Genomic DNA, 26,707 nt, shown 5'->3' on the forward strand with positions numbered 1-26,707 from the left:
TGTCTTAGACAGCCACAGCCGGGTCCCCAACACAGAGTAGCTACTAGCTAGTTACATGTTGTTAGCCTAGCTGTTCTGCAGGGTAGCTAGTTACATGTTGTTAGCCTAGCTGTTCTGCAGGGTAGCTACTAGCTAGTTACATGTTGTTAGCCTAGCTGTTCTGCAGGGTAGCTAGTTACATGTTGTTAGCCTAGCTGTTCTGCAGGGTAGCTACTAGCTAGTTACATGTTGTTAGCCTAGCTGTTCTGCAGGGTAGCTAGTTACATGTTGTTAGCCTAGCTGTTCTGCAGGGTAGCTACTAGCTAGTTACATGTTGTTAGCCTAGCTGTTCTGCAGGGTAGCTACTAGCTAGGTACCTGTTGTTAGCCTAGCTGTTCTGCAGGGTAGCTACTAGCTAGTTACATGTTAGCCTAGCTGTTCTGCAGGGTAGCTACTAGCTAGGTACATGTTGTTAGCCTAGCTGTTCTGCAGGGTAGCTACTAGCTAGGTACATGTTGTTAGCCTAGCTGTTCTGCAGGGTAGCTACTAGCTATGTACATGTTGTTAGCCTAGCTGTTCTGCAGGGTAGCTACTAGCTAGGTACATGTTGTTAGCCTAGCTGTCCTGCAGGGTAGCTACTGGCTAGTTACATGTTAGCCTAGCTGTTCTGCAGGGTAGTTACTAGCTAGGTACATGTTGTTAGCCTAGCTGTTCTGCAGGGTAGCTACTAGCTAGTTACATGTTAGCCTAGCTGTTCTGCAGGGTAGCTACTAGCTAGGTACATGTTGTTAGCCTAGCTGTTCTGCAGGGTAGCTACTAGCTAGGTACATGTTGTTAGCCTAGCTGTTCTGCAGGGTTGCTACTAGCTAGTTACATGTTGTTAGCCTAGCTGTTCTGCAGGGTACCTACTAGCTAGGTACATGTTGTTAGCCTAGCTGTTCTGCAGGGTTGCTACTAGCTAGTTACATGTTGTTAGCCTAGCTGTTCTGCAGGGTAGCTACTAGCTAGTTACATGTTGTTAGCCTAGCTGTTCTGCAGGGAAGCCAGTAGCTAGTTATATGTTGTTAGCCTAGATAGTCAGAGGACGGTCTATCTCTCCTCTTTCCTGTCTTCTAGTTAGTTTATTTTAGTACAGGGTTGTGTATATAAGGTGTAAGAGACTGAGCCAAGCATTTCCTTCCCTGGGGGACAGTAAAGTTAAGTTTCCTGTTGTGTTGTCATCGTGCTCTCTGCTCTGTCACTCTGTCGATTAGCTGTTAGGCTAAACACCCCGCCGGTCCTGACGAGCAACAGGGGGGGTGCAGGCTTTCATTCTCCTCTCCGTTCTCTCTCTTCCTCTCCTCTCCGTTCTCTCTCTTCCTCTCCTCTCCGTTCTCTCTCTTCCTCTCCTCTCCGTTCTCTCTCTCTTCCTCTCCGTTCTCTCTCTCTTCCTCTCCGTTCTCTCTCTCTTCCTCTCCGTTCTCTCTCTCTTCCTCTCCTCTCCCTGGTTTGAATCGTCGAGCTGGCAATGTGGAAAAATCTGCCGTTCTGCCCTTTTGAGCAAGGCAGTTAAACCCCCAAAACAACAACTAGTTCCTGGGTGCTGGTGACATGGATGTCCCCCTCAGGCACCAGCTGTAGAGATCAGCTATAGACACGACAAGATCGGAACACCTAGTCCACATACCAGCACCTAACCCAGCACCCAGTCCACATACCAGCACCTAACCCAGCACCTAGTCCACATACCAGCACCTAACCCAGCACCTAGTCCACATACCAGCACCTAACCCAGCACCTAGTCCACATACCAGCACCTAACCCAGCACCTAGTCCACATACCAGCACCTAACCCAGCACCTAGTCCACATACCAGCACCTAACCCAGCACCTAGTCCACATACCAGCACCTAACCCAGCACCCAGTCCACATACCAGCACCTAACCCAGCACCTAGTCCACATACCAGCACCTAGTCCACATTCCAACACATAACCCAACACCTAGTCCACATTCCAACACCTAGTCCACATTCCAACACCTAGTCCACATACCAGCACCTAACCCAACACCTAGTCCACATACCAGCACCCAGTCCACATACCAGCACCTAACCCAGCACCTAGTCCACATACCAGCACCTAACCCAGCACCCAGTCCACATACCAGCACCTAACCCAGCACCCAGTCCACATACCAGCACCTAACCCAGCACCTAGTCCACATACCAGCACCTAGTCCACATACCAGCACCTAACCCAACTCCTAGTCCACATTCCAACACATAACCCAACACCTAGTCCACATTCCAGCACCTAGTCCACATTCCAACACCTATCTCTCTTCCACCTAGCTTCTCTCTCTGTCTCTCTGAGGTTTTGTTGCCACGGAATCAGATCCTTTTCTAAGCCTGTTGTATAACAGCGACTAGAGTTCCCTGTTCTCACAGTCATCAGAGTTGAGGAGGACTAGAACACCTGTGCTGCTATCTCTCCTCTCTGGGCTCTGGGCCGTGTTTACGAACAGACACACACATGCTGTTCTTCTAGAGGTGGTGTGGAATTACCAGACTGACGCTGCACAGCCTGGTGTCCATGATATTCTCCTGGGAGGGAGGATCGCTGTCACTAAGTGTCTGTGTTAGTGGTTGGATCAGGAGAAGTAGGGAGGCAGGGAGGAGGGAGGCAGGGAGGATCACTGTCACTAAGTGTCTGTGTTAGTCAGTGGTTGGATCAGGAGAAGTAGGGAGGGAGGGAGAAGAGGATCACTGTCACTAAGTGTGTTGTGTCTGTTTTAGTCAGTGGTTGGATCAGGAGAAGTGTGGAGGGAGGGAGAAGAGGATCTCTGTCACTGAGTGTGAGTCAGTGGTTGGATCAGGAGAAGTAGGGAGGGAGGGAGGCAGGCAGGCAGGCAGGCAGGCAGGGAGGCAGGCAGGGAGGCAGGCAGGGAGGCAGGCAGGGAGGCAGGCAGGGAGGCAGGCAGGGAGGCAGGCAGGGAGGGAGGCAGGGAGGGAGGGAGGGAGAAGAGGATCACTGTCACTAAGTGTGTTGCGTCTGTTTTATTCAGTGGTTGGATCAGGAGAAGTGTGGAGCCAGGCAGCTGAAAGGTTTTAGAGGATACTGGAGGATGAGGAAGACAGGATGAGGAAGACAGGATGAGGAAGAGAGGATGAGGAAGAGAGGATGAGGAAGAGAGGATGAGGAAGAGAGGATGAGGAAGAGAGGATGAGGAAGAGAGGATGAGGAAGAGAGGATGAGGAAGAGAGGATGAGGAAGTATGAGAAGGAAGTATGAGGATGAGGAAGTAGGAGAAGTTCTGTTGTCTGACACTCACATCAAAGTACACAGGAGTATCCAACCTCCTCCTTCCTCTTCTTCTCCTTCCTCTTCTTCTCCTTCCTCTTCTTCTCCTTCCTCTTCTTCTCCTTCCTCTTCTTCTCCTTCCTCTTCTTCTCCTTCCTCTTCTTCTCCTTCCTCTTCTTCTCCTTCCTCTTCTTCTCCTTCCACTTCTTCTCCTTCCTCTTCTTCTCCTTCCGCTTCTTCTCCTTCCGCTTCTTCTCCTTCCTCTTCCTCTTCTCCTTCCTCTTCTTCTCCTTCCTCCTCTCCTCCTCTACAGTGTCAGAACATATCAAATCCAGGCAGACTCCTGCTCCTTGGCCTGCCAATCTGAACGACAACCTCCCCACTCACACACTACAACTCACACATCACACACACACACACACACACACACACACACACACACACACAACACACACACACAACACACACAACAACACACACACACACACACACACACACACACTGCTCCGAGCATCTTCAGCGATGCCGACAGGGTCCCAGCCATCTGCCAGCCCCTCTCCCAGCCTGCCCCTGTGTGCCCAGCCCTGAGCCCTAACCACAAACTGACCCCGTGGCTCTAGGAACCTCCCCCCAGTGCAGCTGTCCTCCACACAGCCAGGTGGCGCCCTGCCCCACCGCCAGACAGGCAGCGCTACTAACAGGTAATACAATGTAGATTAGATTACTATAAACATTACCTCACCTAGACTACATCTGGAATGGCTCTCTACTCTGTTTAGTCCACTACTGTTAGTAACATTACCTCACCTAGACTACATCTGGAATGGCTCTCTACTCTGTTTAGTCCACTACTGTTAGCAACATTACCTCACCTAGACTACATCTGGAATGGCTCTCTACTCTGTTTAGTCCACTACTGTTAGTAATATTACCTCACCTAGACCACATCTGGAATGGTTCTCAAATATACTGTCAACGCTAAGGTCCTCTGTCTCAGTAGGTTAGTACTGTCAACACTAAGGTCCTCTATCAGTAGGTTAGTACTGTCAACACTAAGGTCCTCTGTCTCAGTAGGTTAGTAGCTCAGTTGGTAGAGCATGGCGCTTGTAACGCCAGGGTAGTGGGTTCGATCCCCGGGACCACCCATACGTAGAATGTATGCACACATGACTGTAAGTCGCTTTGGATAAAAGCGTCTGCTAAATGGCATATATTATTATTATTATATTAACACTAAGGTCCTCTCAGTAGGTTAGTACTGTCAACACTAAGGTCCTCTCAGTAGGTTAGTACTGTCAACACTAAGGTCCTCTCAGTAGGTTAGTACTGTCAACACTAAGGTCCTCTCAGTAGGTTAGTACTGTCAACACTAAGGTCCTCTCTCAGTAGGTTAGTACTGTCAACACTAAGGTCCTCTCAGTAGGTTAGTACTGTCAACACTAAGGTCCTCTCAGTAGGTTAGTACTGTCAACACTAAGGTCCTCTCTCAGTAGGTTAGTACTGTCAACACTAAGGTCCTCTCAGTAGGTTAGTACTGTCAACACTAAGGTCCTCTCAGTAGGTTAGTACTGTCAACACTAAGGTCCTCTATCAGTAGGTTAGTACTGTCAACACTAAGGTCCTCTCAGTAGGTTAGTACTGTCAACACTAAGGTCCTCTCAGTAGGTTAGTACTGTCAACACTAAGGTCCTCTCAGTAGGTTAGTACTGTCAACACTAAGGTCCTCTCTCAGTAGGTTAGTACTGTCAACACTAAGGTCCTCTCTCAGTAGGTTAGTACTGTCAACACTAAGGTCCTCTCTCAGTAGGTTAGTACTGTCAACACTAAGGTCCTCTCAGTAGGTTAGTACTGTCAACACTAAGGTCCTCTCAGTAGGTTAGTACTGTCAACACTAAGGTCCTCTATCAGTAGGTTAGTACTGTCAACACTAAGGTCCTCTGTCTCTGTAGGTTAGTACTGTCAACACGAAGGTCCTCTCAGTAGGTTAGTACTGTCAACACTAAGGTCCTCTATCAGTAGGTTAGTACTGTCAACACTAAGGTCTTCTCAGTAGGTTAGTACTGTCAACACTAAGGTCCTCTCAGTAGGTTAGTACTGTCAACGCTAAGGTCCTCTATCAGTAGGTTAGTACTGTCAACGCTAAGGTCCTCTATCAGTAGGTTAGTACTGTCAACGCTAAGGTCCTCTCAGTAGGTTAGTACTGTCAACACTAAGGTCCTCTCAGTAGGTTAGTACTGTCAACACTAAGGTCCTCTCAGTAGGTTAGTACTGTCAACACTAAGGTCCTCTCAGTAGGTTAGTACTGTCAACACGAAGGTCCTCTCAGTAGGTTAGTACTGTCAACACTAAGGTCCTCTATCAGTAGGTTAGTACTGTCAACACTAAGGTCCTCTCAGTAGGTTAGTACTGTCAACACTAAGGTCCTCTCTCAGTAGGTTAGTACTGTCAACACTAAGGTCCTCTCTCAGTAGGTTAGTACTGTCAACACTAAGGTCCTCTCTCAGTAGGTTAGTACTGTCAACACTAAGGTCCTCTGTCTCTGTAGGTTAGTACTGTCAACACTAAGGTCCTCTATGTCTCAGTAGGTTAGTACTGTCAACACTAAGGTCCTCTCAGTAGGTTAGTACTGTCAACACTAAGGTCCTCTATCAGTAGGTTAGTACTGTCAACACTAAGGTCCTCTCAGTAGGTTAGTACTGTCAACACTAAGGTCCTCTATCAGTAGGTTAGTACTGTCAACACTAAGGTCCTCTATGTCTCAGTAGGTTAGTACTGTCAACACTAAGGTCCTCTATCAGTAGGTTAGTACTGTCAACACTAAGGTCCTCTATGTCTCAGTATGGTGGTCTGTTTGAAACATGTTGGTATTACAGACTCTGTCAGCGAGAGGTTGAACATGTCAGTGAAGACACTTGCCAGTTTGTCAGCGTATTGCTCTGAGGACACTTCCTGAGGACACGTCCTGGTAATCCGTCTGGCCCTGTGCTGGGCTAGAGACACTGGGACTGGCCTGGGTAATCCGTCTGGCCCTGCGGCCTTGGGAATGTTGCCTTGTTTAAAGGTGTTGCTCACGTCGGCTACAGAGAGCGTGATCACACAGTCATCCGGAACAGCTGGTGCTCTCATGCATGCTTCATTGTCGCTTGCCTCGAGGCGAACATAAAAGGCATTTAGCTCGTCTGATAGGCCCTCGTCACTGGGCAGCTCGCGGCTGGGTTTCCCTTCGTAGTCCGTAATAGTTTGAAAGCCCCCTGCCACATCCGATGAGGTTCAGAGCCGATTTCTTATAAACGTCCGGATTAGTGTCCCGCTCCTTGAAAGCGGCAGCTCTAACCTTTAGCCTTTGGCTTTTGGCTTTCTAGCTTTTAGCTTTCTAGCCTTTAGCTTTCTAGCCTTTAGCCCTATCCTTTAGCCTTTAGCTAGAGCTGACAGTCTGTAGTATTTGTCTCTTCTTGTAAACCTGCTTTATTTCTTCGTCTGCTTGTCTTCCTGACGCTGTTTTACCATTTTGAATGGTGTTTTTCTTCTATCCCTTGTCTCTTGCTATCCTCCTCTCTCGCTATCCCCCTCTCTCGCTATCCTCCTCTCTCGCTATCCTCCTCTCTTGCTATCCTCCTCTCTCGCTATCCTCCTCTCTCGCTGTCCTCCTCTCTCGCTGTCCTCCTCTCTCGCTGTCCTCCTCTCTCGCTGTCCTCCTCTCTCGCTGACCTCTCTCGCTGACCTCCTCTCTCGCTGTCCTCATTTTCTTTCCTCTCTCGCTGTCCTCCTCTCTCGCTGTCCTCCTCTCTCGCTGTCCTCTCTCGCTGTCCTCATTTTCTTTCCTCTCTTCTGTCCTGTATCCTAGGCATGGCTCCAATTCGGGACTCGGCCAGCCACTCTCCCTAACCAAACAGGTGACAACACTTTTCATTTTACCCTTTGACCTCGACTCTTCTTCTCTCTGCCTTCCTGGACCTCTCCCTATCCTACTCCAGTCAGACAAGGTCATTCCTGAATCCCAGGTGCCCACGTTAACGTTGGCTGTTGTTACATAGTCTCAGTGTGTCGGTCATTGTCTGATCTCTTCTACTGTAGACCGTCTCACCTTGTTATTCAAGTTAAACTACCTTTGAACACAGCATGTGCTCCTACAAAGGTAGGGTTAGGGGTTAAAGGTTAAAGGCACAGAACAGCATGTGCTCCTACAAAGGTAGGGTTAGGGGTTAAAGACACAGAACAGCATGTGCTCCTACAAAGGTAGGGTTAGGGGTTAAAGGTAGGGTTAGGGGTTAAAGGTAGGGTTAGGGGTTAAAGGTAGGGTTAGGGGTTAAAGACACAGAACAGCATGTGCTCCTACAAAGGTAGGGTTAGGGGTTAAAGGTAGGGTTAGGGGTTAAAGGTAGGGTTAGGGGTTAAAGGTAGGGTTAGGGGTTAAAGACACAGAACAGCATGTGCTCCTACAAAGGTAGGGTTAGGGGTTAAAGGTAGGGTTAGGGGTTAAAGGTAGGGTTAGGGGTTAAAGGTAGGGTTAGGGGTTAAAGGTAGGGTTAGGGGTTAAAGACACAGAACAGCATGTGCTCCTATAAAGGTAGGGTTAGGGGTTAAAGGTAGGGTTAGGGGTTAAAGGTAGGGTTAGGGGTTAAAGGTAGGGTTAGGGGTTAAAGACACAGAACAGCATGTGCTCCTATAAAGGTAGGGTTAGGGGTTAAAGGTAGGGTTAGGGGTTAAAGGTAGGGTTAGGGGTTAAAGACACAGAACAGCATGTGCTCCTATAAAGGTAGGGTTAGGGGTTAAAGGCACAGAACAGCATGTGCTCCTATAAAGGTAGGGTTAGGGGTTAAAGGCACAGAACAGCATGTGCTCCTATAAAGGTAGGGTTAGGGGTTAAAGGCACAGAACAGCATGTGCTCCTATAAAGGTAGGGTTAGGGGTTAAAGGTAGGGTTAGAGGTTAAAGGTAGGGTTAGGGGTTAAAGACACAGAACAGCATGTGCTCCTATAAAGGTAGGGTTAGGGGTTAAAGGTAGGGTTAGGGGTTAAAGGTAGGGTTAGGGGTTAAAGACACAGAACAGCATGTGCTCCTATAAAGGTAGGGTTAGGGGTTAAAGGTAGGGTTAGGGGTTAAAGACACAGAACAGCATGTGCTCCTATAAAGGTAGGGTTAGGGGTTAAAGGTAGGGTTAGGGGTTAAAGGTAGGGTTAGGGGTTAAAGGTAGGGTTAGGGGTTAAAGGTAGGGTTAGGGGTTAAAGGTAGGGTTAGGGGTTAAAGACACAGAAAGGGAGAGAGGAGGAGGAGGAGGAGGAGAGAACATTCTGACTGAGCAGGCAGACTAGACAACTTTCAAGGAGAGTTGGCAGCCATCGTGTGTGTGTGTGTGTGTGTGTGTGTGTGTGTGTGTGTGTGTGTGTGTGTGTGTGTGTGGTGTGTGGTGTGTGTGTGTGTGTGTGTGTGTGTGTGTGTGTGTGTGTGTGTGTGTGTGTGTGTGTGTGTGTGTGTGTGTGTGTGTGTGACTGGCGAGAATGAGCGTGGCTTTACAGAAAACCAAGGTGGTTAATTGCCAGAAGAGAAGAGCTGGAGACATGAAAGGGTTAATTTAGTTCTGAGGAAGAGGTTCTCCTCGTAAAATAACAAACAGCTCCCTCCCCACCCCTCTCCTCTCCCTCCCCTCTCCTCTCCCTCCCCACCCCTCTCTCCTCTCCCTACCCACCCCTCTCCTCTCCCTCCCCACCCCTCTCCTCTCCCTCCCCACCCCTCTCTCCTCTCCCTCCCCACCCCTCTCTCCTCTCCCTCCCCACCCCTCTCTCCTCTCCCTCCCTCTCCTCTCCCTCCCCACCCCTCTCTCCTCTCCCTCCCCACCCCTCTCTCCTCTCCCTCCCCACCCCTCTCTCCTCTCCCTCCCCACCCCTCTCTCCTCTCCCTCCCCACCCCTCTCTCCTCTCCCTCCCCACCCCTCTCTCCTCTCCCTCCCCACCCCTCTCTCCTCTCCCTCCCCACCCCTCTCTCCTCTCCCTCCCCACCCCTCTCTCCTCTCCCTCCCCACCCCTCTCTCCTCTCCCTCCCCACCCCTCTCTCCCCTCCCTCCCCACCCCTCTCTCCCCTCCCTCCAATGTCCCTCCCCCCTCTTTCCTCTTTCTCCCTTCCCTCCAATGTCGCTCCCCCCTCTTTCCTCTTTCTCCCTTCCTCCGTCCTCCCTCCTGGTTGGCTGTAGCATCACACTGCTGAAACAAAATGGTGTCTGCTGACTAGACTGACACACACACTGTGACTGTCTGCGTCATGATCACTGACATCACTGGGCTGGGTTAGAGGGACTGGGCTGGGTTAGAGGGACTGGGCTGGGTTAGAGGGACTGGGCTGGGTTAGAGGGACTGGGCTGGGTTAGAGGGACTGGGCTGGGTTAGAGGGACTGGGCTGGGTTAGAGGGACTGGTCTGGGTTAGAGGGACTGGGCTGGGTTAGAGGGACTGGGCTGGGTTAGAGGGACTGGGCTGGGTTAGAGGGACTGGGCTGGGTTAGAGGGACTGGGCTGGGTTAGAGTGACTGGGCTGGGTTAGAGGGACTGGGCTGGGTTAGAGGGACTGGGCTGGGTTAGAGGGACTGGGCTGGGTTAGAGGGACTGGGCTGGGTTAGAGGGACTGGGCTGGGTTAGAGGGACTGGGCTGGGTTAGAGGGACTGGGCTGGGTTAGAGGGACTGGGCTGGGTTAGAGGGACTGGACTGGGTTAGAGGGACTGGGCTGGGTTAGAGGGACTGGGCTGGGTTAGAGGGACTGGGCTGGGTTAGAGGGACTGGGCTGGGTTAGAGGGACTGGGCTGGGTTAGAGGGACTGGGCTGGGTTAGAGGGACTGGGCTGGGTTAGAGGGACTGGGCTGGGTTAGAGGGACTGGGCTGGGTTAGAGGGACTGGGCTGGGTTAGAGGGACTGGGCTGGGTTAGAGGGACTGGGCTGGGTTAGAGGGACTGGGCTGGGTTAGAGGGGCTGGGCTGGGTTAGAGGGGCTGGGCTGGGTTAGAGGGGCTGGGCTGGGTTAGAGGGGCTGGGCTGGGTTAGAGGGGCTGGGCTGGGTTAGAGGGGCTGGGCTGGGTTAGAGGGGCTGGGCTGGGTTAGAGGGGCTGGGCTGGGTTAGAGGGACTGGGCTGGGTTAGAGGGACTGGGCTGGGTTAGAGGGACTGGTCTGGGTTAGAGGGACTGGGCTGGGTTAGAGGGACTGGGCTGGGTTAGAGGGACTGGGCTGGGTTAGAGGGACTGGGCTGGGTTAGGGGGACTGGGCTGGGTTAGGGGGACTGGGCTGGGTTAGGGGGACAGGGGCTGGGTTAGAGGGACTGGGCTGGGTTAGAGGGACTGGGCTGGGTTAGAGGGACTGGGCTGGGTTAGAGGGACTGGGCTGGGTTAGAGGGACTGGGCTGGGTTAGAGGGACTGGGCTGGGTTAGAGGGACTGGGCTGGGTTAGAGGGACTGGGCTGGGTTAGAGGGACTGGGCTGGGTTAGAGGGACTGGGTTAGAGGGACTGGGTTAGAGGGACTGGGTTAGAGGGACTGGGTTAGAGGGACTGGGTTAGAGGGACTGGGTTAGAGGGACTGGGTTAGAGGGACTGGGTTAGAGGGACTGGGTTAGAGGGACTGGGCTGGGTTAGAGGGACTGGGCTGGGTTAGAGGGACTGGGCTGGGTTAGAGGGACTGGGCTGGGTTAGAGGGACTGGGCTGGGTTAGAGGGACTGGGCTGGGTTAGAGGGACTGGGCTGGGTTAGAGGGACTGGGCTGGGTTTGATGGACTGGGCTGGGTTTGAGGGACTGGGCTGGGTTAGAGGGACTGGGTTAGAGGGACTGGGTTAGAGGGACTGGGCTGGGTTAGAGGGACTGGGCTGGGTTAGAGGGACTGGGCTGGGTTAGAGGGACTGGGCTGGGTTAGAGGGACTGGGCTGGGTTAGAGGGACTGGGCTGGGTTAGAGGGACTGGGCTGGGTTAGAGGGACTGGGCTGGGTTAGAGGGACTGGGCTGGGTTAGAGGGACTGGGCTGGGTTAGAGGGACTGGGCTGGGTTAGAGGGACTGGGTTAGAGGGACTGGGCTGGGTTAGAGGGGCTGGGTTGGGTTAGAGGGACTGGGCTGGGTTAGAGGGACTGGGTTAGAGGGACTGGGTTAGAGGGACTGGGCTGGGTTAGAGACGCGGGACTGGGCTGGGTTAGAGGGACTGGGCTGGGTTAGAGGGACTGGGCTGGGTTAGAGGGACTGGGCTGGGTTAGAGGGGCTGGGTTAGAGGGGCTGGGTTAGAGGGGCTGGGTTAGAGACGCGGGGCTGGGTTAGAGGGACTGGGCTAGAGGGGCTGGGTTAGAGGGACTGGGTTAGAGGGACTGGGCTGGGTCAGAGACACGGGGACTGGGTTAGAGGGGCTGGGTTAGAGACACGGGGGCTGGGCTAGAGACACGGGGGCTGGGCTAGAGGGGCTGGGTTAGAGACACGGGGACTGGGTTAGAGGGGCTGGGTTAGAGACACGGGGACTGGGCTGGGTTAGAGACACGGGGACTGGGCTAGAGACACGGGGGCTGGGCTAGAGACACGGGGCTGGGCTGGGACACGAGGGACTGGGCTGGGTTAGAGACACGGGGACTGGGTTAGAGGGGCTGGGTTAGAGACACGGGGACTGGGCTGGGCTAGAGACACGGGGACTGGGCTAGAGACACGGGGGCTGGGCTAGAGACACAGGGACTGGGCTAGAGACACGGGGGCTGGGCTAGAGACACGGGGCTGGGCTAGAGACACGGGGGCTGGGCTAGAGACACGGGGGCTGGGTTAGAGGGGCTGGGTTAGAGGGACGGGGACTGGGCTGGGTTAGAGGGACTGGAAACAGGTGGACGGCTGGGTTCCATCCCTCCGTTTCCACCAATCCACACGTCAGATCAATGATTAGTGAAAGAATGTCCTGGTGTGTTCTCATGTGAGCTAACCAAACCTCCACCGCCACCCCGTCTCTCCGTCTTCCTGTCCCCAGATCTGGACCACCCTGGCCTGGATTCTCAGTATGAGAATTGCCCCTGGAGCTCTGGTTCTCCCTGCAGCAGAGACAGTAACTGGGACACGGTGGGTACTCTCTGAGGTTCTTCAAACGTAAATACCACCATGTTTGGTTTTTGTCACTTGCATTTCAATCTACAAACGTTATAATGTGATACGGCTTTTACGGGAAACCCGTTCGGATGTCTCGCCAAAAATGGAACGTAAATCTGTTTTTCTGGTTGTTTTTGGTAAATCCTTTAAATCCTTTACTGTAAAATAAAAAATAGATTGTATGATTTGACTTAATAAGGATCGTTTCCAAGTTTAGTTAGCATTACCCAATGTGAAAACGCTCAGACTTCCCTGACCTGAGAGTGTCTCATCTTGTTTAGACAGAATGGGGAACTAGCTAGTTAGTAATGAAATCAGACTGGTGAACTAGCTAGTTAGTAATGAAATCAGACTGGTGAACTAGATAGTTAGTAATGAAATCAGACTGGTGAACTAGCTAGTTAGTAATGAAATCAGACTGGTTTAGACAGAATGGTGAACTAGCTAGTTAGTAATGAAATCAGACTGGTTTAGACAGAATGGTGAACTAGCTACTTAGTAATGAGATCAGACTGGTGAACTAGCTAGTTAGTCATGAAATCAGACTGGTGAACTAGCTAGTTAGTAATGAAATGAGACTGGTGAACTAGCTAGTTAGTAATGAAATCAGACTGGTGAACTAGCTAGTTAGTAATGAAATCAGACTGGGGAACTAGCTAGTTAGTAATGAACTCAGACTGGTGAACTAGCTAGTTAGTAATGAAATCAGACTGGGGAACTAGCTAGTTAGTAATGAAATCAGACTGGTGAACTAGCTAGTTAGTAATGAAATCAGACTGGTGAACTAGCTAGTTAGTAATGAAATCAGACTGGGGAACTAGCTAGTTAGTAATGAAATCAGACTGGGGAACTAGCTAGTTAGTAATGAAATCAGACTGGGGAACTAGCTAGTTAGTAATGAAATCAGACTGGGGAACTAGCTAGTTAGTAATGAAATCAGACTGGGGAACTAGCTAGTTAGTAATGAAATCAGACTGGGGAACTAGCTAGTTAGTAATGAAATCAGACTGGGGAACTAGCTAGTTAGTAATGAAATCAGACTGGGGAACTAGCTAGTTAGTAATGAAATCAGACTGGTTTAGACAGAATAGTGAACTAGCTAGTTGGTAATGAAATCAGACTGGTGAACTAGCTAGTTAGTAATGAAATCAGACTGGTGAACTAGCTAGTTAGTAATGAAATCAGACTGGTGAACTAGCTAGTTAGTAATGAAATCAGACTGGTGAACTAGCTAGTTAGTAATGAAATCAGACTGGTGAACTAGCTAGTTAGTAATGAAATCAGACTGGTGAACTAGCTAGTTAGTAATGAAATCACCCTATTAATAAAAGTTTCTTTTCTTTTCAAGGTGCTGGTAGACTCGGTCGGCAGCGACACGCCTTCCTCCTCCTCCTCCTCCTCGGCAGCCGGCAACGACCCCGAGCTCACCTTAGAATGCCTGGACACGGACTCTGCCTCTAGCTCTGGTGGCTCGGAGAGGAACTTGGTCACCGCGATGACGTCGTCGTCGCCGCCGCCTCCCGGAGGCCGTAACGGGAACCACTTCTCCCCGTTGACTAACGGCGGCGTTCCTCCCGGTAGCAGCAATAACATCATAACGTGTAACGGGGCGGCGAATGGCCCGCGGGGGTGCGTGGCCAACGGCTCCGTGGCCAACGTCGGCCCCAACGACGCCTCCGCCCCCGCCGACGGTAGCCACGGCAACAAGCCGAGCCCCTGGGCGTCGGCCAATGGTGCTGGTCTGACCCCCGGCACTCTGAACCCAAAAGTTAACCACGGTGCCTGGCCCGGTCCCCAGGGACCCTCCGGCTGTAGGATTGTCCAGCAGGGAGGCTCTCTGGGCTGGGGAGGGACACAGGCGGACAGCCTCTCTCTGTCTGAACAGCCGCAGCGCCTCCTCCTGAATGATACCACTGTCAAGACTCGCCACCTTAACACGACCAACGGACCAAATAACACTACTAACGCCATCGACACCTCTAGCTTACCAAACTCTACAGGCGGCTCGGTGCACAGGAACGAGTCCGGCTCGGGGCTGCGTTCCTGGGCAGCGGGAGGAGGAGGAGGAGGAGGAGGAGCGGGGTCAGAGCTTGGAAATCAGCTCTCCAACGGTACCCTGTCTGGCGCCCAGCACCCCCACAGCGAGGGCCTGGCAGGGGGCTTCTCTAAGCCCTGGGGGGGCCTCGGGCCCTGGAGACACTGTAAACGGCCAGGGACACGGCCAGCCCTCCCCTGCTGCTGCTGCTGTTTACAACAGTAAAACTAACAGCAAGGCCCCTGTAGGGAGGTGGGACTCTGCTTCTCCTCACAACCTGGGGACTGGAGGAGGGGCGAGCAATGGGAACGGACTGGGTCCTGCCGGGATCCCCCGACCATGGGCCTCCTCCTCTTCTTCATCTGGCTCCTCCTCTAACAGGCAACCCCCCAATGGGGAGTGGAGCTCGTTGCCCGGTAACAAATCTCAGGATTCCGGCGACGGACGGAAGTCAGGGGGAGGAGCCAACGGCTGGAAGAGTCTTGAAGACGACGCCCTCAGGATGGGAGGAGGAGGAGGAGTGCAGGGACCTGCGAGCGTTGGGGCGTCTGGCGGCAGTGAGGGGAGTGGGGAGAGCTCTGGAGGCCGTAGCTTAGACAGGAACGACCCCCGTCGACAAGGACCCCTCCCTGGGTCTACTCAAGTCCTCTTCTGTTCAGATGTGGACCCCCGTGTCCTCTGCAACACCGGCTGGGGCCAGACCCCAGTACGCCAGAACACCGCCTGGGACGTCACCTCTCCCGTCCCCAGACCCGATGACAGGAAACCCGGTAACGGAGGCCCCGGCTGGGGATCGAAAAGCCACGCCGCTCGTTCTCATACCTCCAGCTCTGGAGGATGGCGAGGGGGGGGGAGGGCGGCCCGGGCCCAGAGTCAGGAGGGTCTGGCTGGGTAGAGCAGAAGACCTTGTCTGGGTGTGGGAACAGCCAGAAGGAGGACCTCTCCAACACCTGGATCAACCCTCCGAAACCCCAAAAGCAGGGTTGGGGGATGGGTGGTGGAGACCGCTCTAGAGGAGGAGGGAGCAGCTACTGGGGTCAGCCCCAGAAGACTAGCGTGCCTGGGGGATGGGACCGCGATTTTGCAGGGACTGCAGGATGGGGCGAGCCCGGCCTCCCGGCCAACACCAACACGCACCCCGACGGAAGCACCAGCACCTGGGGTGGCAGCGGAGGGACCCCTGACCACCCCAGCAACCCTCAGTCTGGCTGGGGAGAGCCCCCTGTATCCAACTCCGCCGGACACAAACCCCAGAACCACCAGACCCACCAGAACCACCAGACCCACCAGAACCACCAGACCCACCAGACCCACCAGACCCAGGGAGGGTGGGACAGAGCCAGCCATGAAGCCCGGCCACCCCTCTCAGAGCTGGGGAGACCCGGCCGAGTGGGGTAAAGATCCAGACGCCAACCCAGACCATAGAGGACCTCCACCAGGCGGTGCCCACCCCCCCAAACCCAGCGGATGGACTGGGGTGGCGGTCCCAGCTGGACCCTCCCACAAGGAGGAGGAGTCGTCGACAGGGTGGGAGGAGCCTAGTCCAGAGTCGGTGAGGAGGAGGATGGACATCGATAATGGCACCTCGGCGTGGGGAGACCCCAGCAACTACAACTGTAGCGGGGTCAATAAGTGGAACAAGACCAGCCAATCAGAGCAGGATGCCATGGTCACGACCAAACCCCCCCAGCCCCAGCAGCAGCCCCCACCACCCCTGAACAACATGGCCAACAAGGACAAGACCTGCAGCTCTGGTGAGTGGAGGGAGCTGTACAAACACACACACACACAGTGTCCTCCACCTCCCCTTGTGTGTGTGTGTGTGTGTGTGTGTGTGTGTGTGTGTGTGTGTGTGTGTGTGTGTGTGTGTGTGTGTGTGTGTGTGTGTGTGTGTGTGTGTGTGTGTGTGTTAGGGTTGCGTCATCCTTCTGGAATGTTCTACAGATAATTCTCTCTGAGCTGTGAGTGCAGGCAGAAACACAGACCTTTTGTTTGGACTGAAGGAGGGGGTAGACTGACAGGAAGGGGGTAGACTGAGACAGGAAGGGGGTAGACTGAGACAGGAAGGGGTAGACTGAGACAGGAAGGGGGTAGACTGAGACAGGAAGGGGTAGACTGAGACAGGAAGGGGGTAGACTGACAGGAAGGGGGTAGACTGACAGGAAGGGGTAGACTGACAGGAAGGGGGTAGACTGACAGGAAGGGGTAGACTGACAGGAAGGGGGTAGACTGACAGGAAGGGGGTAGACTGACAGGAAGGGGGTAGACTGAGACAGGAAGGGGGTAGACTGACAGGAAGGGGTAGACTGACAGGAAGGGGGTAGACTGACAGGAAGGGGTAGACTGACAGGAAGGGGGTAGACTGACAGGAAGGGGGTAGACTGAGACAGGAAGGGGGTAGACTGAGACAGGAAGGGGGTAGACTGAGACAGGAAGGGGGTAGACTGAGACAGGAAGGGGGTAGACTGAGACAGGAAGGGGTAGACTGAGACAGGAAGGGGATAGACTGAGACAGGAAGGGGATAGACTGACAGGAAGGGGGTAGACTGACACAGGAAGGGGATAGACTGACACAGGAAGGGGGTAGACTGACAGGAAGGGGGTAGACTGACAGGAAGGGGGTAGACTGACACAGGAAGGGGTAGACTGACAGGAAGGGGGTAGACTGACAGGAAGGGGGTAGACTGACAGGAAGGGGGTAGACTGACAGGAAGAGGGTAGACTGACAGGAAGAGGGTAGACTGACAGGAAGAGGGTAGACTGACAGGAAGAGGGTAGACTGACAGGAAGGGGGTAGACTGACAGGAAGGGGTAGACTGACAGGAAGGGGTAGACTGACAGGAAGGGGGTAGACTGACAGGAAGGGGTAGACTGACAGGAAGGGGGTAGACTGACAGGAAGGGGGTAGACTGACAGGAAGGGGTAGACTGACAGGAAGGGGGTAGACTGACAGGAAGGGGGTAGACTGAGACAGGAAGGGGGTAGACTGAGACAGGAAGGGGGTAGACTGAGACAGGAAGGGGTAGACTGAGACAGGAAGGGGGTAGACTGAGACAGGAAGGGGGTAGACTGAGACAGGAAGGGGGTAGACTGAGACAGGAAGGGGTAGACTGAGACAGGAAGGGGGTAGACTGAGACAGGAAGGGGGTAGACTGAGACAGGAAGGGGGTAGACTGAGACAGGAAGGGGGTAGACTGAGACAGGAAGGGGTAGACTGAGACAGGAAGGGGGTAGACTGAGACAGGAAGGGGTAGACTGAGACAGGAAGGGGGTAGACTGAGACAGGAAGGGGTAGACTGAGACAGGAAGGGGGTAGACTGAGACAGGAAGGGGGTAGACTGAGACAGGAAGGGGGTAGACTGAGACAGGAAGGGGGTAGACTGAGACAGGAAGGGGGTAGACTGAGACAGGAAGGGGGTAGACTGAGACAGGAAGGGGGTAGACTGAGACAGGAAGGGGGTAGACTGAGACAGGAAGAGGGTAGACTGAGACAGGAAGAGGGTAGACTGAGACAGGAAGGGGTAGAGAGAGACAGGAAGGGGGTAGAGAGATAGAAAGGGGGCGGAGAGGGGGGGAGAGAGAGAGAAACCCAGCTAGTCTGTTATTGATCATCTCAGTCTAGAAACCCAGCTAGTCTGTTATTGGTCTAGAAACCCAGCTAGTCTGTTATTGGTCTAGAAACCCAGCTAGTCTGTTATTGGTCTAGAAACCCAGCTAGTCTGTTATTGGTCTAGAAACCCAGCCAGTCTGTTATTGATCATCTGAGTGAGTACAACAGCAGAGTTGAGAAGGTACAAGGTTACCTGCCATTTATGAAACTCCACCTCACATACCTCTCTCTCTCTCTCTCTCTCTCTCTCTCTCTCTCTCTCTCTCTCTCTCCTCCTCCGCCTCTCTCTCTCCTCCTCCCTCTCTCTCACCTCCTTCCTCTCTCTCACCTACTCCGCCTCTCTCTCTCCTCCTCCCTCTCTCTCACCTCCTCCCTCTCTCTCACCTACTCCCCCTCTCTCTCCTCCTCCCCCTCTCTCTCCTCCTCCCCCCTCTCTCTCCTCCTCTCTCTCCTCCTCCTCCTCTCTCTCCTCCTCCCCCTCTCTCTCCTCCCTCTCCCTCTCCCCCTCTCTTCCCCCTCTCTCCCCTCCTCCCTCTCTCTCTTCTCCCCCCTCTCTCCCCCTCCCCTCTCTCCCCCTCCCCCTCTCTCTCCTCTCCCCCCTCTCTCTCCCCCTCCCCTCTCTTCCCCCTCTCTCCCCTCCTCCCTCTCTCTCTTCTCCCCCTCTCTCCCCTCCTCCCTCTCTCTCCCCTCCTCCCTCTCTCTCTCTCCTCCTCCGCCTCTCTCTCTCCTCCCCCTCTCTCCCCTCCTCCCTCTCTCTCCTCTCTCTCCTCCTCCTCTCTCTCCTCCTCCCTCTCTCTCTCCTCCCCCTCTCTCTCCCCTCCCTCTCTCTCTCCCCTCCCCTCTCTCCCCTCCCCCTCTCTCCTCTCTCTCCTCCTCCCCCTCTCCCTCTCTTCCCCCTCTCCCTCTCTTCCCCCTCTCTCTCCCTCCTCCCTCTCTCTCTCCTCCTCCCCCTCTCTTCCCCCTCTCTCCCCTCCCCCTCTCTCCCCTCTCCCTCTCTTCCCCCTCTCTCCCTCTCTCTCCCCCTCTCCCTCTCTTCCCCCCTCTCCCTCTCTTCCCCCTCTCCCTCTCTTCCCCCTCTCTCCCCTCCTCCCTCTCTCTCTCCTCCTCCCCCTCTCTTCCCCCTCTCTCCCCTCCCCCTCTCTCTCCCCTCCCCCTCTCTCTCCCCTCCCCCTCTCTCTCTCCTCCCCTCTCTCTCCTCTCCCCCTCTCTCTCCTCCTCCCCTCTCTTCCCCCTCTCTCCCCTCCTCCCTCTCTCTCTCCTCCTCCTCTCTCTCCTCCTCCCTCTCTCTCCCCTCCCCTCTCTCTCCCTCCCCTCTCTCTCCCCTCCCCTCTCTCTCCCCTCCCCTCTCTCCCCTCCCCTCTCTCCCCTCCCCTCTCTCTCCTCTCCCCCTCTCTCTCCTCCTCCCTCTCCCCTCTCTCCCCCTCTCTCTCCTCCTCCCTCTCTCTCCCTCCCCCTCTCTCTCCCCTCCTCCTCTCTCTCCCCTCCCCCTCTCTCTCCCCTCCCCTCTCTCTCCCCTCCCCCTCTCTCTCCCCTCCCCTCTCTCTCCCCTCCCCCTCTCTCTCCTCTCCCCCTCTCTCTCTCCCTCCCCCTCTCTTCCCCCTCTCTCCCCCTCTCTCTCCCTCCCCTCTCTCTCCCCTCCCCTCTCTCTCCCCTCCCTCTCTCTCCCCTCCCCTCTCTCTCCCCTCCCCCTCTCTCCCCTCCCCTCTCTCCCCCTCCCCTCTCTCCCCCTCCCCTCTCTCCCTCCCCTCTCTCTCCTCTCCCCCTCCTCCTCCCCTCCCCTCTCTTCCCCCTCCCCTCTCTTCCCCCTCTCTCCCCTCCCCTCTCTCTCCCCTCCCCTCTCTCTCCCCTCCCCTCTCTCTCCCCTCCCCCTCTCTCCTCTCCCCCTCTCTCTCCCCCTCCCCTCTCTCCTCCTCCTTTCTCTCCTCCTCCCCTCTCTCTCCCCTCCCCTCTCTCTCCCCCCTCTCTCTCCCCTCCCTCTCTCTCCCTCCCCTCTCTCCCCTCCCCTCTCTCTCCCTCCCCTCTCTCCCCTCCCCCTCTCTCTCCTCTCCCCCTCCCCTCTCTCCCCTCCCCCTCTCTCTCCTCTCTCCCTCTCTCCCTCTCCTCCTCCCTCTCTCTCTCCTCCTCCCTCTCTCTCTCCTCCGCCTCTCTCTCTCTCCTCCTCCCCCTCTCTCTCCTCCTCTCTCTCTCCTCCTCCCTCTCTCTCTCCTCCTCCCCCTCTCTCGCCTCCTCTCTCTCTCCTCCTCCCTCTCTCTCTCCTCCTCCCCTCTCTCTCTCTCCTCCCCTCTCTCTCTCTCTCCTCCCCTCTCTCTCTCCTCCTCCTCTCTCTCTCTCCTCCTCTCCTCTCTCTCCCTCTCTCTCTCTCGCTCTCCCCCTCTCTCTCTCGCTCTCCCCCTCTCTCTCTCGCTCTCCCCCTCTCTCTCTCGCTCTCCCCCTCTCTCTCTCGCTCTCCCCTCTCTCTCTCGCTCTCCCCCTCTCTCTCTCGCTCTCCCCTCTCTCTCTCGCTCTCCCCCTCTCTCTCTCGCTCTCCCCCTCTCTCTCTCGCTCTCCCCCTCTCTCTCTCGCTCTCCCCTCTCTCTCTCTCCCTCGCTCTCTCCCTCGCTCTCCCCCTCTCTCTCCCTCTCTCTCTCCCCTCGCTCTCCCCCTCGCTCTCTCCTCCTCCCCCTGCTCTCTCCTCCTCCTCCCCCGCTCTCTCCTCCTCCTCGCCCTCTCTCTCCTCCTCGCCCCTCTCTCTCCTCCTCGCCCCTCTCTCTCTCTGCCTCCTCTGCCCCCTCTCTCTCTCCTCCTCGCCCCCTCTCTCTCTCCTCCTCCCCCTCTCTCTCACCTCCTCCCCCTCTCTCTCTCACCTCCTCCCCCTCTCTCTCTCCTCCTCCCCTCTCTCTCTCTCTCTCTCTCTCTCTCTCTCTCTCTCTCTCTCTCTCTCTCTCTCTCTCTCTCTCTTCCCTCCTCTCTCTCCTCCTCCCCCTCTCTCTCTCCTCCTCCCCCCTCTCTCTCTCCTACTGTCTCTCTCCTCCTTACTCTCTCCTCCTCCTGTCTCTCTCCTCCTTACTCTCTCCTCCTCCAGGTTGGGGTGAACAGTACACAGGTCCCCAGAAGATGGAGTCAGGAACGTGGGGTGATCCGCCAGGCCCCCCCGTCTCTGTGGACAACGGGACATCGGCCTGGGGGAAACCCATGGACACCAGCTCCACCTGGGAGGAGCTGAGAGACAGAGGGGACAGAGACAGAGGGGACAACTCTGCGACAGGAGGCTGGGAAGGACCTGGAGCACAGAACCACCACAAACCTGGTGAGACAGACACACACACAAACCCATCTCCTTGTCTCTCTCCAGGCCCCCTCGTGTCTCTCTCCAGGCTCCCTCGTGTCTCTCTCCAGGCTCCCTCGTGTCTCTCTCCAGGCCCCTCAGCCTTCTCCGCGCCCTCGTGTCTCTCTCCAGGCCCCTCGTGTCTCTCTGCGCTCCCTCTCGTGCCCTCTCTCCTTCCTCTCCAGGCCTCCTCGTGTCCTCTCCAGGCCCCTCGTGTCTCCTTCTCTCCAGGCCCCCTCGTGTCTCTCCCAGGCCCTCGTGTCTCTCTCCAGGCCCTCGTGTCTCTCAGGTCCTCGTGTCTCTCTCCAGGTCCCTAGTGTCTCTCCAGGGTCCCCGTGTCTCTCCCAGGTCCCTCGTGTCTCTCTCCAGGTCCGCGTGTGTCTCTCTCCCCAGGCCCCCAGTGTCTCTCTCTCCAGGCCCCCTCGCGGTCTCTCTCCAGGCCCCCCTCGTGTCTCTCTCCTCCAGGCCCCTCGTGTCTCTCTTCCAGGCCCCTCGTGTCTCTCTCTCCAGGCCCCTCGTGTCTCTCTCTCCAGGCCCCTCGTGTCTCTCTCTCCAGTGTCTCTCTCCAGGCCCCCTGTGTCTCTCTCTCCAGGCCCCCTCGTGGTCTCTCTCTCCAGGTGTGTCTTCTCCAGGCCTCTCGTGTCTCTCTCTCCAGGCCCCTCGTGTCTCTCTCTCCAGGCCCTCAGGTCTCTCTTCTCTCCAGGCCCCCAGGCCTCTCCAGGCCCCTTCGCAGTTCTCTCTCCAGGCCCCCTGCTTTCTCCAGGCCCCTCGTGCCCTTCTCCAGGCCCCCTCGTGCTGTCTCTCTCTCTCTCTCCAGGCCCCTGCAGTCTCTCTCTCTCCAGGCCCTCGTGTCTCTCTCTCTCCAGGCCCCTCGTGCTTCTCTCTCTGTGCTTCTCCCTCGTGCTCCTCCAGGCCCCTCAGGTCTCTCTCTCCAGGCCTCGGCAGTTCTCTCTCCAGGCCCCCTCGTACCCTTCTCCAGGCCCCTCGTGTTCCCTCTCTCTCCAGGCTCCCTCGTGCTTCTCTCTCCAGGCCCTCTGCCCTCTCTCCAGCCCTCGTGTCTCTCTCCAGGCCCCTCGTGCCTCTCTCCAGGCCCCCTCGCGTGTCTCCTCTCCAGGTCCCCTCGCCCTCTCTCTCCAGGTCCCCTCGTGTTTCTCTCCAGGTCCCCTTGTCTCTCTCCAGGTTTAATCCCTTCATCTCTCCACCCTCCAGGTCCTCAAGCCCATGCAGCAGGAGTAGTACCTGGTGCGGGGAGGAGGTGTCGTGCCAGGCCAGTTGGAACCGGAGGAGGAGCTGGAGATCGGGATGTGGAGTAGACACCCAAGTCACGAGAATCGGACAGAGAGAACCACAGTGACCGGGACAGAGCGGTCACAGAGAACCACAGAGACGGCCACGGTCAGGACAACAGGAACAGCGGGCCACAGCAACACAGCTGGAACTACATGAAGAAAATCCCTCCCAAGGTATTAATATATATTAACCCAGGTCTCTCTGTGGGTTATTAACCAGGGCTCTCTGTGTGGGTTATTGGCAAGATGTCTCTCTGTGTGGGTTATTAACCCAGGTCTCTCTGTGTGGGTTATTAACCCAGGTCTCTCTCTGTGGGTTATTAACCCAGGTCTCTCTGTGTGGGCTGCTCAAGTCAGGGGTCTGGTCTGTGTGGGTTATTAACCCTGGTCTCTCTGTGAAGGTTATTAACCCAGGTATTCTGTGTGGGTTATTAACCCTGGTCTCTGTGTGTGGGTTATTAACCCTAGGGTCTTCTGTGGTCTCTATTAACCCAGGTCTTGGGTCTCTGTAATGGGTTATTAACCCAGGTCTGTGTGGGTTATTAACCCTGGTCTCTGTGTGGGTATTGGCCTGTGTGCTGGGTTATTAACCCTGGTCTCTCTGTGTGGGTTATTAACCCAGGTCTCTGTGTGGGTTGGTCTCTCTATTGGGGTTATTAACCCTGGTCTCTCTGTGTGGGTTATTAACCCTGGTCTTCTGTGTGGGTTATTAACCCTAGGGTCTCTGTGTGGGTTATTAACCCTGGGGTCTCTCTGTGTGGGTTATTAACCCAGGTCTCTCTGTGTGGGTTATTAACCCTGGTGGGTCTCTCTGTGTGGTTATTAACCCTGGTCGTCTCTCTGTGGGTTATTAACCCAGGTCTCTGTGTGGGTTATTAACCTGGGGTCTCTCTGTGTGGGTTATTAACCCCTGGGGTCTCTCTGTGTGGGTTATTAACCCAGGTCTCTCTGTGTGGGTTATTAACCCAGGTCTCTCTGTGTGGGTTATTAACCCAGGTCTCTCTGTGGGTTATTAACCCAGGTCTCTGTGTGGGTTATTAACCCAGGTCTCTGTGTGGGGTTATTAACCCAGGTCTCTGTGTGGGTTATTAACCCAGGTCTCCTGTGTGGGTTATTAACCCAGGTCTCTGTGTGGGTTATTAACCCAGGTCTTGGGTTCTGTGTGGGTTATTAACCCAGGTCTGGGTTGTGTGGGCTATTAACCCTGGTCTAACTCTGGGTGCAGGTTAGCTAACCCACCTGGGTTAATAGCCTCTGTGTGGTTAATAACCAGGTCTCTGTGTGGGTTATTAACCCAGGTCCCTCTGACCTGGGTTATTAACCCGAATCTGTGTGGGGTCTGGTCTCTGTGGGTTATTAACCCAGGTCTCTGTGTGGGTTATTAACCCAGGTCTCTCTGTGTGGGTTATTAACCCAGGTCTCTGTGTGGGTTATTAACCCAGGTCTCTGTGTGGGTTATTAAAGGTCTCTCTGTGTGGGCCAACCCAGGTCTCTCTGTGTGGGTTATTAATCCAGGTCTTCTGTGGGTTATTAACCCAGGTCTCTGTGTGGGTTATTAACCCTGAGGGTCTCTCTGTGTGGGTTATTAACTAGGGTCTCTCTGTGTGGGGTAACCAGGGGTCTCTCTGTGTGGGCTATTAACCCAGGTCTCTCTGTGTGGGTTATTAACCCAGGTCTCTCTGTGTGGGTTACTAACCCTGGTCTCTGTGTGGGCTATTAACCCAGGGTCTCTGTGTGGGTTATTAACCCTGGGGTCTCTCTGTGTGGGTTATTAACCCTGGCGTCTCTCTGTGGGTTATTAACCTGGCGTCTCTCTGTGTGGGTTATTAACCCAGGTCTCTCTGTGTGGGGTTATTAACCCTGGGGTCTTGGGTCTCTGTGCTTGGGTCTCTCTGTTATTAACCCTGTGGGTAACCCTGGTCTCTCTGTGTGGGTTATTAACCCTGGTCTCTCTGTGGGTTATTAACCTGGTCTCTCTGTGTGGGTTATTAACCCAGGTCTATCTGTGTGGGTTAGTAACCCTCTGTGGGTTATTAACCTGGTCTCTCTGTGTGGGTTATTAACCCTGGTCTCTCTGTGTGGGTTATTAACCCTGGGGTCTCTGTGTGGGTTATTAACCCTGGGGTCTCTCTGTGTGGGTTATTAACCCTGGGTCTCTGTGTGTGGGTTACAACCTCTGGGTCTCCTCTGTGTGGGTTATTAACCCAGGTCTCTCTGTGTGGGTTATTAGCTTTAGGTCTCTCTGTGTGGGTTATTAACCCAGCGTCTCTCTGTGTGGGTTATTAACCCAGGTCTCTGCGGGTTATTAACCCTAGGTCTCTCTGTGTGGGTTATTAACCTGGGGTCCTCTGTGTGGGGTATTAGGTCCCTGGGTTCTTGGGTCTCTGTGTGGGTTATTAACCCTGGTCTCTCTGTGTGGGTTATTAACCAGGGTCTGTGTGTGGGGTTATTAACCCTGGTCTCTGTGTGGGTTATTAACCCAGGTCTCTGTGTGGGTTAGTAGGTCTCTGTGGGTAGTAACTGGTCTCTCTAGGTCTCTGTGGGTTATTAACCCAGGGTCTCTGTGTGGGCTTGGGTCTCTGTGGGTTATTAACCCAGGTCTTCTGTGTGGGTTATTGGGTCCCTATGTGGGCCCCTGTGTCTGTGGGTTATTAACCAGGGGTCTCTGTGTGGGTTGCTTAACTTGGGTCTCTCTGTGGGTTATTATCTTGGTCTCTCTGTGGGGTCTTGGTCTCTGTGTGGGTTATTAACCAGGGTCTCTCTCTGTGGGTTATTAACCAGGGTCTCTCTGTGTGGGTTATTAACCCTGGGGTCTCTGTGTGGGGTTGGCCAACCCAGGTCTCTCTGTGGATTTATTAACCCAGGTCTCTGTGTGGGTTATTAACCCTAGTCTCTCTGTGTGGGTTATTAACCCAGGTCTCTCTGTGTGGGTTATTAACTCTCTGTGGGGTCAGGTCTCTCTGTGGGTTATTAACCCTGTCTCTCTCTGTGTGGGTTATTAACCTAGCGTCTCTCTGTGTGGGTTATTAACCTGGCGTCTCTCTGTGTGGGTTATTAACCTAGCGTCTCTCTAACTGGGTTATTAACCTAGGGTCTCTCTGTGTGGGTTGGCTAACCTGGTCTCTGTGTGTGGAGTTATTAACCAGGGGGTCTGTGTGTGGGTTATTAACCAGGGTCTCTCTGTGTGGGTTATTAACCCTGGGGTCTCTCTGTGTAGGTTATTAACCAGGGGTCTCTCTGTGTGGGTTATTAACCAGGGGTCTCTCTGTGAGTTATTAACCCAGGGGTCTCTCTGTGTGGGTTATTAACCCAGGTCTCTGTGTGGGTTAACCCAGGTCTCTGTGTGGGTTATTAACCCAGGTCTCTGTATGTGGGTTATTAACCCTGGCGTCTCTCTGTGTGGGTTATTAACCCTGGGGTCTCTCTGTGTGGGTTATTAACCAGGGGTCTCTCTGTGTGGGTTATTAACCCTGGGGTCTCTCTGTGTGGGTTATTAACCCTGGGGTCTCTCTGTGTGGGTTATTAACCCTGGCGTCTCTCTGTGTGGGTTATTAACCCTGGGGTCTCTCTGTGTGGGTTATTAACCCAGGCGTCTCTCTGTGTGGGTTATTAACCCAGGGTCTCTCTGTGTGGGTTATTAACCATGGCGTCTCTCTGTGTGGGTTATTAACCAGGGGGTCTCTGTGTGTTTCAGATCAACAAATCGGTGAACAAGCAGGAGGATGCCTGGATGAACCAGTTCGTCAAACAGTTCAACAACATGAGTTACCCTGTGAGTACGCAGCCTTGAACCTTGAACCCTGAACCCTCAAATCAAACAGTTCAACAACATGAGCTACCCTGTGAGTACGCAGCCTTGAACCTTGAACCCGACCCTTCGGGACCCTTCCCTGGAACCCGATCCTTCGGGTGTGATTGTAACAGGTCTTGGTTAGACTTTATGTGTAACAGATTTGCCTGCTAGGACCCATATAGACCCGAACGCAGCGGTAGAGCGAGAGAAATAACTATACATGTTCTCCTGCTGCACAACCTCTGCCTCCAGGGGCAGCAGCACGACCACAAGACCCCAGCACATCAGTGGACTCTCTCTCTCTCTCATCTCTGACCTATCTTATCCCTCTCTCTGTC

The 26,707-nt window shown here is 54.6% G+C and overlaps 1 protein-coding gene across 3 annotated transcripts in view; it reads left to right on the plus strand.

The window, feature by feature from the left end:
- LOC124027856 (uncharacterized PE-PGRS family protein PE_PGRS44-like) overlaps positions 1-14,605 on the plus strand; it is a 31,798-nt gene extending 17,193 nt beyond the window's left edge. For 2 of the 3 annotated variants that reach the window (XM_046340106.1, XM_046340107.1), the window contains exons 3-4: positions 12,223-12,311; positions 13,687-14,605. In XM_046340106.1, the coding sequence (XP_046196062.1) occupies positions 13,834-14,598 (765 nt within the window). In that variant the 5' untranslated portion in view covers positions 12,223-12,311; positions 13,687-13,833 and the 3' untranslated portion in view covers positions 14,599-14,605. The remainder of the gene's footprint in view (positions 1-12,222; positions 12,312-13,686) is intronic. The other variant, XM_046340108.1, reaches the window with a different exon arrangement.
- The last annotated feature ends 12,102 nt before the right edge of the window (positions 14,606-26,707 follow it).

The sequence above is a fragment of the Oncorhynchus gorbuscha genome, unplaced genomic scaffold (assembly GCF_021184085.1).
Source record: "Oncorhynchus gorbuscha isolate QuinsamMale2020 ecotype Even-year unplaced genomic scaffold, OgorEven_v1.0 Un_scaffold_3538, whole genome shotgun sequence".
In the NCBI taxonomy this organism is placed as follows: Eukaryota; Metazoa; Chordata; class Actinopteri; order Salmoniformes; family Salmonidae; genus Oncorhynchus; species Oncorhynchus gorbuscha.